At 41.5% G+C, this 12,341-nt stretch overlaps 1 protein-coding gene across 1 annotated transcript in view; it reads left to right on the forward strand.

Moving 5' to 3' along the window:
• LOC122941322 (zinc finger protein 551-like) overlaps positions 1–7,252 on the forward strand; it is a 30,930-nt gene extending 23,678 nt beyond the window's left edge. Inside the window, exons 9-13 of the mRNA XM_044298450.1 lie at positions 26–217; positions 292–415; positions 501–598; positions 682–790; positions 5,479–7,252. Coding sequence (XP_044154385.1) covers positions 26–217; positions 292–415; positions 501–598; positions 682–790; positions 5,479–6,323 — 1,368 coding nt within the window. The 3' untranslated portion in view covers positions 6,324–7,252. The remainder of the gene's footprint in view (positions 1–25; positions 218–291; positions 416–500; positions 599–681; positions 791–5,478) is intronic.
• The last annotated feature ends 5,089 nt before the right edge of the window (positions 7,253–12,341 follow it).

Below are 12,341 nucleotides of genomic sequence, written 5' to 3' on the forward strand. Positions count from 1 at the left end.
TCTATCAGTGTTTCTTCATATACAGGAGTATACAGCAGAAAAAAAAACATATGGTGACTTTTTAAGCCCTAGCGGCCATTCCAGTATGTCAGTAGGATGGAACATGAACCAGAGCCCAATTACTGTGCATCCCCCTTATTCATTGGTATTTGAAAGAGACAATCAGCAGAGGATCCTTGAGCTGGCCAACAAGATTGTTCACCTTCTAACTGGAAAGGTGAGAAATGTTAGAGCGTTATACAGTAACAACACGGGAGGTGTCTGGATGATGACTGTATTCATGTATGCCAGGTTCCTATAAGATGTCAGGATGGTTCTGTTTATTTCTCCACGAAAGAGTGGCAGTATTTAGAAGAATGCAAAGATCTTTATAAGGATGTAATGATGGAGACTTATCAACCCCTTACTTTAACAGGTAAGGGGAAACTTTTATTTTAAAGAACATCATCTGATTATTACATATAGAGAAAATATTCACTGACTGTATGTGCCTTATATAGATGGTTCTACTGACAGACCTGCACTAGAGAGATATCCCAGTCCTACTTATTCTCAGGACTTTCAAGAAGAAGATCACAATTTCCAAATGGATCATCAGGTAGATGAGTTGAGATCTAGGCAAGTATCAAGCTGCATCTTCTCCAAGTACTTCTATATCAACTTGTCATCTTTATTTGGCAGGAACATGACTTTTTTGTTATTAAAGTTGAAGATCTGGAGGAAGAAGGAATGCACATTGTGAGTGTTCACCAGTGTAAGGAGGAAGACATTTCTACAGATATTGGCACAGGTAAGAAATGGCTCAGTGGGTAGGCCAGAGCCATTGGTCCTTATTAGTAGTTATCTGTCACCAACATGAAAAATCATGGTCTAGTTGGAATCAAATTATTATTTATTAAAGCACCATTCATTCCATGGCACTGTACATATGAAAATGGGTATACATATATAATTCAAAACTATTGCAATAAGCATGAAGAAGACAAGTTACAAACTGGTAAAGAAGGAGACATGGCCCTTCCCGCAAACATGTGGTATAGTGGCAGTAGGATTACTGTAGGTTGTAGGCTTAAAGGGAACCTGTCATGTGGATATTTGATTATCATCTAACTAATTATATACAATCATTACCTACTAAAAAGTGCCTTAGATGTATTCAGTTACTGGTGTGACAGATGGTTACCTCATAATATACACACAAAGATGCCACATGCTAATGAGCTGATTTGAGTCCAGCGTGATGTCATTGAATCCAGCGTTTATTTAATTCAGAGATATAGCCACTCCCCTGCCCACCTGCTGCTGATTCATATGGAAAAAAAAACTGTCAATCAGCAGCAGGTAGGCGGGGAGAGTCAGGAACTCATAAATATTCATGACTCATCATTATCAGCTGGAGCTTTTTATTACAAGATGTTGGCAGATTGACTGGGTCAAACTTATTTATGTTGCCCTTAGTTAGGACACCATAAAACTGGTGACAGGTTCCCTTTAAGTTTTACGTTTCATTTGAAGAATTCCACTGTAAGTGAGAGTCTGATATGTTGGGATAAAGAGTTCCAGAGTATAGGGGATGCACGTGAGAGATTTTGGAGATGATTGTGGGAAAAGGAGATAAGAAGATAGTAGAGAAGAAGGTCTTGTGAGGATCAGAGATGTATAGTATCTGGAAAGTTGCTTCTAGGCCTGCAGTCCTCTATGATTATCACAATGGTTACTTCTTTATGAACTCTGAAAGCCCTTCATCACTAAGGAGGGGTCCTTCACTAGATAAACTCTTAACACATGTGCGCTCCAAGTTGAGACTCAGCAAAACATCAAATTATAGGTGTTCTCCTTGAGACCATGGCCTTTGCCCAGTGATTTCTGGAATTCTACCAGGGACTGTATGAATCCCAGGCGGAACAAACTCCACAGAGTAACAAGCAGTATTTGTCTGATTTGATGATGCCTAAATTGTCATCAGATGATGTCCTTATGTTAGACTCTCCGATCACCATTGAAGAAATTTCTGTAGCTATTCCTCAGGCCCAGATGGTATTCTATTGGAAGTATATGCTAGATATTCAGAATCCCTCGTGGAGCCTGTGAAGAGAATGTTTGATGCAGCTTTCTCTTCGGGACACATGCCCCCATCACTATATGATGCCACTATAGTAGTTATCCTCAAACCAGATAAAAACCCTGGTGTGGATCACATTGCCCGATTTCTCTACTGAATCTAGACTATAAAATACTAGCGACCAGGCTGAAAAAGTGTATTCTCAGTATTATGCATCCTGACCAATCAGGTTTTATGCCCAGCAAGTCCACATCTGAAAATATTAGATGGGTGCAGGTGGTGACTCCAATTAGGCTCCGTCAGCAACAGTCGTGGGCCTTGGCGTCTTTGGATGCCACCAAGGCCTTTGACTCACTGAAGTGGCCATACCTGCTTACTGCTTTAAGATGTTTTGGTTTCGGACCTGCTTTTCTTAAATGGGTCTTGATCTTATACAAAAGTCCAAGATCTAATATATCAGTATATGGGACGCACTCCTCATACTTTAGTTTAGGCAGGGGCACAAGACAGGGATGCCTTTTATCCCCTCTGTTATTTGCAGTAGCTATTGAACTACTGGACATCCGTCTACGCCAAGACTAAATGTACTACGGCATTAAAATAGGAGATAGAGAAAATAGAGTGGGTCTATATGTAGACGACATGATATTATTTATGTCTCGGGTGGAAGATACTCTCCCTCGAGCAATGGAGTTCGTTAATGACTTCGGAAGGTATTCAAGATTATGTATCAACTGGGCTTAATCCTCGCTTTTTCCCTTATATGTAGCAGATTGGCCAAATTCAGGACCTACCAATTGTTCTCCACTTTAAGTATTTGGGTATTCACATAACAAAAGAGTCCAGCACTTTCCGCCCTCTCAATGTCACTCCCATTCTAGATTTTTGGGATAAGTTCTGCACTTGGGGCACCCTGCCTTTATCTGTAGCAGGTCATCAGGCGTACCACACTGTACCACACTGTTGCTATGGGGTCCGCGGCACAGAGGGGTCCGGAGCACATGGAAGGCCCCACCCCCTATGTCTACGTCATCTCTGACTCTGCTGCACAACAGTTTATTTGGGCATTGAGGCTGGCCCGCCCACTTGTGTTCTCCCAGCCCCCTACCCCCCATCGCATACAGGCTGCGGGCTCCCAGTTCCTAGTCCTGCGTCTGGTCTGCATGTCACACTAGCCAATCAGCTTTTAGCAGCGCACAGATACTGCTGCTGATTGGCCAGTGTATCGCTGGCAGGCAGCAGGTGCCGCTCACGTGCTGCCCACCATCAGTTCAAATTCAGTCTTCAACTCTAGAAGTCATCCACTAGTAAGTGAGTGCAGCCCACCTTCCCCCCAGCAGACTTCATAAAAAGTTAATATATGGTTGGTGTTTGGATATGGGGTAGTATTCTTGATGGGGGGGGGGGAAGTAGTAAGCAGTGGGGTTTGGGGGGAGCGCCCTGTGCTCATAGAGGACTCAGGAAGACAGTGTTCTTTCCTCCTACTCCTCTCCCTTTACCCCCTGAGTCCTCTATGAGCCTACAGGGCCACCCACAGCACATTAGTCACCTTATAGGGGAGGAATATGATTGGTGGCATCAGCAGCAAGGAGTTAAAGGGGTTATCCAACCCCTATAATGCCCCCCAAAATGCCCGGGCACAGTTGCCACTGCCTTGGTCCCATCACGTAGCTGAAAAAATCCAGCGACATGGGGGGCAATCAATAGCAGGCCACGATGGGAACGTGATACTAGGGAGGTTCACTTCCAACGCAGCCTGCTATTGGCTGCAACCCCCTATTGGGCATAATTATTATCTGTATGCGGTGCCTGGGCACTTTGGGGGGCATAATAGGGGTTAGATAGCCCCTTTAACCCTTAGGATATCGGAGGTTTGTTTGTTTTTGCATTTTCTTTTTCTTCGCTATCTTCCTCGAGCCATAACTTTTTTATTTCTCTGTTCACATAGATGTATGAGGGCGTATTTTTTGCAGGAGAAGTTGTACTTTAATATGGCATACAATATAGTGGAAGCAGGCAAAAAAATTCCAAATGGGGCGGAATAAAAAAAAAAAACTCAATTTGTACACCGTTTTATGGGTTTTGTTCCTATGGCGGAAAATCCAACCTGTGCCCCTTATTCTTTGGGCCAGTACGATTACAATGATACCACATATGTATAGTCAAAATAATATGAAAACTTTGAAAAAAAAAATATTCCCTTTTTTACATCACCATATTCTGACCCCCATAACTTTTTTATAGTTATATCTACATTTGGCTTTCTGGTTGCCTTTTATCTCATTTTTTGGAAGATGAAGTCACAAAAAAACCTGTTTGGTGTAATTTTTCTATTTATTTTTTTATACCGTTTACTTGATGGGGTAGATCATGTGATATTGTTATAGATCCGGTCATTACGAACGCAACGATAACAAATATGTCAATTTTTTTAAACGTTTTATACAGTTTTTTGTTTGTCTATTTTATTTTTATTTTGTTTTATTTAAAAAAAAATAAAAAATAAAGGATTTGAGGGGATTTTTTTTTTTCACTACATTGAACACTATGTCTCATTACTTGATTACTGCTAATACCTAGGTGTAATGTATGGATCTCTTTATAACGTGATGTATTTCTATTGCAAAAGCACTTACCTATGTCATAACTAGTGATACACAGTGTTATTCTGTCAGAGATGTGAAACAGATAAATATTGTAAATGTTGTATTTGATTTTTCAATAAAACAAGTAAAAAAGAAAAACATCAAAGGATAATCCAGCAGCACTGTAGCTCCATAAAACAGGATCTTTATTATTGTGATGTGTAAAATATACAATGTATCACTTACACATTTCAGGCTACACTAGCCCCTTCTCAAAGCATAATGACATTAAAATATAGTTAAAAAACTTATACAACCAGTGGGAGCATGGAATTTATGACATAACTTTTGAAAGATGCAAATAAAAAAGCTGATTTCTCATTACAATACAGGGAACATTCAATTTAGGTAGTACCTAAAAGGCACAGCTGCATAATCCAGATCTGATTATCCTTTGATATGGAGGTCCTTAAGTTTTCTACTACTGAGGCCAGGCACTCCATTTCCCTCTGTATGGAACCAAATTGATCACAGAGATATTCTTCCCCCACAAGTAATGCTCCTAGCAGAGAATACCTCTGTAACATGGAATGATTTTTTTTTTTTTTGTTGAGTTCTGTATAAAACAGAACTCCTTATGCCTCCAAGTAAAATGAGAGCCCTCGTTTGTAGATAGGGCCTTATAGACTTTGCTGTATTACTTTTCTATACAACTCATGGGTTATATGTACACATACAATTTTTGTTAAACTCAGTTTCAACATTTCAACCTCACCTACACATACTTTCTGGTGTTATTGCTAACTAAAATTTCTTCTTTTTTCTTCCTAGAATACATGAGATATTCATGTGCTGATTGTGGCAAGTTGTTTACTGATGAATTACTTCTTGTTGAACATCAAAAGTCGCACTTGGAGCAGAAGCCATGTGCATGTTCAGAATGTGGCCAGTGTTTTACACTTAAAGAAGACCTTGAGAGGCATACCAGCATTCATAGACACGAGAAGCCATTTCCATGTGTGGAGTGTGGGAAATGCTTTTCTCAGAACTCTGAGCTTGTTGAGCATCTGAGAATTCACACAGTGGAAAGGCCGTTTTCATGTCCAAAATGTGGGATATCATTTTCTCAGGAGTCATATCTTCTTAAACATCAAAAGGTGCATACAGAGGAGAAGCCATTTTCATGTTCAGATTGTGGAAAATCATTCACTCTTAAAGTTTATCTTGAGAGTCATCAGAAAATGCACACAGTGGAGAAGTCCTTTTCCTGTACAGAATGTGGGAAATGTTTTAGTAAGAAATCTGATCTTGTTGTACATCAGAGATTTCACACAGGGGAAAAGCCATTTTCATGTCCAGAATGTGGGAAATGCTTTTCGCAGAAATCTGATCTATCTAAACATCAGAGATTTCACACAGGCGAGAAGCCATTTTTATGTTTAGATTGTAGGAAACGGTTTTCTCAGAAATCGGACCTTGTTAAACATCAGAGAACTCACACAGGAGAGAGACCTTTTTCATGTACAGAGTGTGGGAAATGTTTTACCCAGAAATCAGTTCTTGTTCAGCACCAGAGAATTCACACAGGAGAGAAACCATTTTCATGTTCAGAATGTGGTAAATGTTTTACACACAGGTCAAATTTTGTGAAACATCAAGTTCTTCACAGACGCTAAAGAGTTATTAAAATTATCACACCTTTAATTTATATATGTTTGATCATGATGAACAATATCTAATGAAGGATGGTGAATTAAGAGGTAAATAATTCAAATAAGGCTCAATTTCTGCCCTGAAGAACAAGGTCTACTTTATGCCTGTGGCGTTTTTAGTTTGCACCAAATTTATTGAATTGTTAAGTGTCTAAATTTCTGATGTTCTTTTAGAAAATGGTGAAGGAAGATTCATCACAATGGACTACAAAATCCCTATTTGAGACACAATGCACCACAGGGTTTCACGATCCGAATGTTGCATCACTTTTTATACATCTTGGACCTGGCATACTGTTTGCACCAAAACTGCCTAAGACTGCAACAAAACAAAGCGCTAAATAGGTGCAGACAAAAATCTGGTGGAAAAGTTATCTAAAAAAGTGTATTGTGTTGCAAATTAAAGAACATTTTGGCACATACACTTTATACATTTGGCGCAGCAATTTGGTGCCACAAATTCAAATCAAGACGCAGTGAGATTATATTTCTACCCTATTGAGTGATGGAGATAGCTGCTAGATGCTACAATCTGGAGCATATATAATAACACGAAGGAGAAAGCCTTTACATTGTAAAAGTATCAAACAGATATAAAGATTTTTGACTGGAGTGTTCCTTTAAACGTGGGGTCAGCAATCTACAACACTGCAGCTGTTGTGAAACTACATCACCCAGCATCCACTTCTATGGAAGTCTCAAGAACAGCCAAACAAGTGTTCATACTGGGAGTCGTATGTTAATTAAAGCTGGTGTGTTGTAGGTTGCTGATTCCTGCTTTAGGCCTCTTTCACACAAGCGTGACGGATTGGCTCCAGATGCGTTCAGGGTGCGTTCAGTGAAACTCGCACCATTTTGCAAGCAATATTGCCTCATTTGCCGGCTGGATTCATTTTTCAATCACATTATACACTGCGATTGCGTTCAGTTGTTTAGTTTTTTCTGCCCGGATGCATTTTGATGCGTTTTTCACGCACGTGATAAAAAACTTAAGGTTTACAAACAACATCTCTTAGCAACTATCAGTGAAAAACGCATAATATAGAACATGCTGCATCTTTCACTCAACGCAGAACTGATGTGTGAAAAAAATGTACACAGACACATTGAAATGAATGGGTCCGGATTCAGTGCGGGTGCTATGCATTCACGTCACGCATTGCACCTGGGTGGAAAACTCGCTCGTGTGAAAGATGCCTTAACCTATCTAATACAAAAGTGAGCAGCTTGGGGTAAGCTCCTACCTTGGGACACCACATACTCTCCAAAAGTATGTATCACATACGCAATACCCAGTCCCCATAGCTGTGTGTGCTTTTATTGTGTAAAAAAAAACTGATTTGATACATATGCAAATTAACCTGAGATACGTCCTGTCCCTGACTCATCTCACATACAGGAATCGACTCAGGTTAATTTGCATATGTATCAAATAGTTTTTTTTACACAATAAAAGCACACAGAGCTATGGGGACTGGGTATTGTGGATGTGCTAGCGGCCATCTAGCAACCCATGTCCTCAGCTCTATACCCAAAATCCCGGTGACAGGTTCCCTTTAACCGTATTTGATTCCTTAAAGCAGGGCTTCTCAAACCTTTTCTACTGGGGCTCTCCATCTGTGGTCAAAATTCATGCCAAAATTAAAAATACTGCTCCATTTAACTAGTATTTTTCTCCATTACATTTGAATAAGCAAACATGGATTCATTTGTATTGCTAAACTAGAGATTGCTGCAGCCAGCGAAACAACTGTGCAGCTTGTGGATCGCTTCTGGGGGCGCGACACAGTTTGAACCTTCAGTACAAAATTGTTCCTTGGTGTAAGGGCTCGTTCACATGACTGTTCCGTTTTTTGCTGTCCGCAAATTACGGATCCGCAAAAAAAAGGGAAGCCACCCCCGTGTGCCTTCTGCAATTTGCAGAACGGAATTAAAGACATGCCTATTCTTGTCCGCAAAGATAATTTTTGCAGGGCCACGGAACGGAGCAACGGATGCAGACAGCACACAGAGTGCTGTCCGCAACTTTTGCGGACCCATTGAAATGAATGGTTCCGTATACGGACCATATGCGGAATGCAGAAAACGGCCCGTCAATTGAAAGCAAAAATTGTGTTTTTATACAGGATGATATCTAACTTTTATTTCATTGTGGTTTTATTTTTTCAGTAATCTACTGGAATTTATTGGTAAGTATTCTTTCACCTATGCGCCAGATTATTCTTCGAGTTTTATACTGTAAACATCACAAGAAAAATGCCTGTGTGTGGCTACGAGACGACAAAGAAGCTACTTGGTACTTAATAGGTAGAATATATTAGGATGTACAGTGTCTCACAAAAGTGAGTACACCCCTCACATTCTTGTAAATCTTTTATTATCTCTTTTCATGGGACAACACTGAGGATATGACACTTTGATACAATGTAAAGTAGTCAGTGTACAGCTTGTATAACAGTGTAAATGTGGTGCCATTAATGTCTAAACCGCTGTCAACAAAAGGGAGTGCTGAGTATCTAAAGAAAAGAATTGTTGCTCTACATAAAGATGGCCTAGGCTATAAGAAGATTGCAAACACCCTGAAACTGAGCTGCCAAACGGTGACCAAGACCATACAGTGGTTTAACAAGACAGGTTCCACTCAGAACAGGCCTTACCATAGTTGACCAAAGAAGTTGAGTGCAGCATCATATTCAGAGGTTGTCTTTCCAAAATAGACGTATGAGTGCTGCCAGCATTGCTGCACAGGTTAAAGGGGTGGGGGGGTCAGACTGTCAGTGCTCAGACCATATGCCACACGCTGCATCAAATTGGTCTGCATAATTGTTGTCCCAGAAGGAAGCCTCCTCTCCTCCTAAGATGATGCACAAGAAAGCCCACAAACAGTTTGCTTAAGACAAGCAGACTAAGCACATGGATAACTGGAACCACGTCCTGTGGTCTGATGAGACCACGATCTACTTATTTGGTTAAGATGGTGTCAAGCATGTGTGGCGGCAACTAGGTAAAGATACAGACACAAGTGTGTCTTGCCTACAGTCAAGCATGGTGGTGGGAGTGTCATGTTTTGGGGCTGCATGAGTGCTGCCAGATGTGGAGAGCTACAGTTCATTAAAGGAACCATGAATGCCAACATCTACTGTGACATACTGAAGCAGAGCATGATCCTTCCCCTTCAGAAACTGGGCAGCAGGGCAGTATTCCAACATGATAATTGTCATGGCCATGGTCATGGTCGTGACTCCTGAACCGCAGGCTGTTGCCTGCGGTTTGTTATTGGGTGTTCAACCACAGGTGAGGGCCGCTAGTGTGCTGCCTCACTTGTGGTTGCCGCGGGCAACAAGTTATTTTGTATTGTCGCAGTAGAGCAGCCTGATCTGGTGCTAGGCAGCTTGCGGCAATGTTCATGCGGTTGCACCTAGCAACCTCTCAGTTAGGTGTGTGTGTATCTTATGCTCTTTGTATGTCTGGTGTGCACGAGGTTTATGTTAGGTGTGCACTGTGACTCTTCCCTTCACTCTGGCTGCCCGTGGCAACGTTTGGTTTGGATGTGTACATGTGGTGGCAGTGTCTCGGCCTTCTGGCTGACTCCCAGGACATGGTTGCCACCCATGTCATTGCCTGCGGTAACAGCTGCAGTGTGATCTTCTTTTAGACACTTCCCCTTTAAGTGGTTTCACTCCCTGGTTAGTGTTGGAAGGGTTAATTCCCTCTCCTGTGTGTGTCTATGTGGGTGTGGCCACTTTGGGCTATAAAGCCTCTCTAGAGATCAGAAGCTGAGGGGTTCTTCAGCTATGCTTTGCTGGAGACACCCTCCTGGTAATTCCATCTGCCAGTGGGGGCCACCCTTGTGGTTATAAACAAATTGTTATGTATTGTTTATACACAATGTTATGAGGATGTGTTTGTGTGTCATGTCTATTCTTTACAGCGTATGGTTTCCTGGTGTCCTGTGTGGTGTGTGTGCTCTGTCGTTTGTGTTTGTGGACAGCAGCACTGATACTTGGGTCCCAGGCTCTGTGTCTGTGGCAGGTAAGTGTTAGTACTAGTTGCACTTACCTGCCATTGCCATATGACTGTTTCTGTTTCCCCTGTCTTTATAGTTTGGCCATCTTTAGACTCCTATTTCTCCATGTCCAGGAGGAACAGGTAGTCTACCCAGCTCCTAGCTTAGGGACCTGCGGAGGGCTAGTAGGGACCCGAGGTTCCAGAGCATGAGCCCTCCTACCTTCAAGGTCGGCTCATGTCGCTAGGAGTTAGGGTGAGATTAGGGAAGCAATAGGAGGTGACCTGCTCCCTAATTCTGTGGTTCTGGCCAAGTCGTGACTACCATCCTCTGTCATCGCACGGCTGAGGGTTTTCCCCATCCTCAGCCGTGACAATAATGACCCCAAACACACTCCCAAGACAACCACTGCCTTACTAAAGAAACTGAGGGTAAAGGTGCTGAACTAGCCAACATGTCTCCCAACCTAAACCCGCAAGGTTGGAGGAGTGCAAGGTCTCTAAAATCTGCCAGCCCTGTGATGTCATCATGGAGGAGTGGAAGAGGATTCCAGTGGCAACCTGTGAAAATAATGTGGCCACACAAAATATTAACACTTTGGGCACAATTTGGCCATTTTCACTTAGGGGTGTACTCACTTTTGTTGCCAGCGGTTTAGACATAAATGACTGTGCGTTGAGTTATTTTGAGGGCACACCAAATTTACACTGTTATATAAGCTATTCACTGACTACTTTATATTGTATCAAAGTGTCATATCTTCAGTGTTGTCCCAAGAAAATATATAATAAAATATTTTCAAAAATTTGAGGGGTGTACTCACTTGTGAAATACTGTAAATCCTTAATTTATTAGTGTACATTGTGGATAGTTTCTTACAGTTCTGATCACGTGTAGAATATTCAGAGAGAAAAAGATGGCAGACAGCCTGCTGATATTACTCTCTTTTCCCAGCTAGTGTCTTTGGAAAATCAGCAGTAATTGAATTAAAATTGCCTAGGATAAACCGATATCTATCCAAAGATAAAAATGACAAGGAAATATAAGGGCAGACTAGATGGACCATATGGTCTTTTTCTGGTGTCATTCTTCTGTGTCTCTAATGTGAGTATCTCTGCTACATATAAAACCATAATGACTTATTATTCTGTAGACACAGAAATGTGTTTTCAGGGGTAAAAGTGGGTAATTATAATCCAAATATTACTTATAATTACTGTGTTAAACTTTAGGACCTATAACATCCCCGGACATGCCTGTTTTAGTAAGGCCTCATGCACATGACAGTATTTTTTTGCGTTCTGCAAAACGTGGTTCCGTTGTTCCATGATCCGTGGCCGTTTTTTCTTCCGTTGTGCTTCCGTGTGTCCGTGTGCCCGTTTTTTTTGCGGCCCGTCAGAAAACAAGGAATGGTGCAAAAAATGTAATTTTAATAACTCCACCCAGGATACTGGTATAAATGAAGAGCACCTGAGTTTGGTTTTGTGGCCATTTTCTGTAGTCTTTCCAGAGTACAGATGTTATTTTGGCTGCTTCTCTTTGCTGTATCACCATGTCGGATTCAGAGGAAGAGGTCTTACTGCATTGGCTGGTTTCTCGGCAATGGGGACTGCGCACTCATTTGTTGAATGAGGAACCGAGTAGAAGGCGACGATTTTGGGTCCATCCGATTGTTTCACAACGCTACCGGAAAGGACACTTTCATACCCTCTATAAAGATCTTCGCCTGTATCCTGAGAAGTTTTTTTCCTTCTGTCGGATGTCAGTGGGTACATTTGATTGATTGCTGTCGTCTCTACATACTGTCCTTACCTTTATGGACACCAATATGAGGCGCAGCATTTCTCCTGAGGAAAGGCTCATCGTCACGTTGAGGTAAGCAGTATTGTACTTTTATAGTTTAAACAGTAATGTGCACTGTTTCTGTTAGGAGTAACATGTGCTCCAAAATGGCTGCTGTGAGACATGTGCTACTG

This window comes from Bufo gargarizans, chromosome 6 (genome assembly GCF_014858855.1).
Source record: "Bufo gargarizans isolate SCDJY-AF-19 chromosome 6, ASM1485885v1, whole genome shotgun sequence".
In the NCBI taxonomy this organism is placed as follows: domain Eukaryota; kingdom Metazoa; phylum Chordata; class Amphibia; order Anura; family Bufonidae; genus Bufo; species Bufo gargarizans.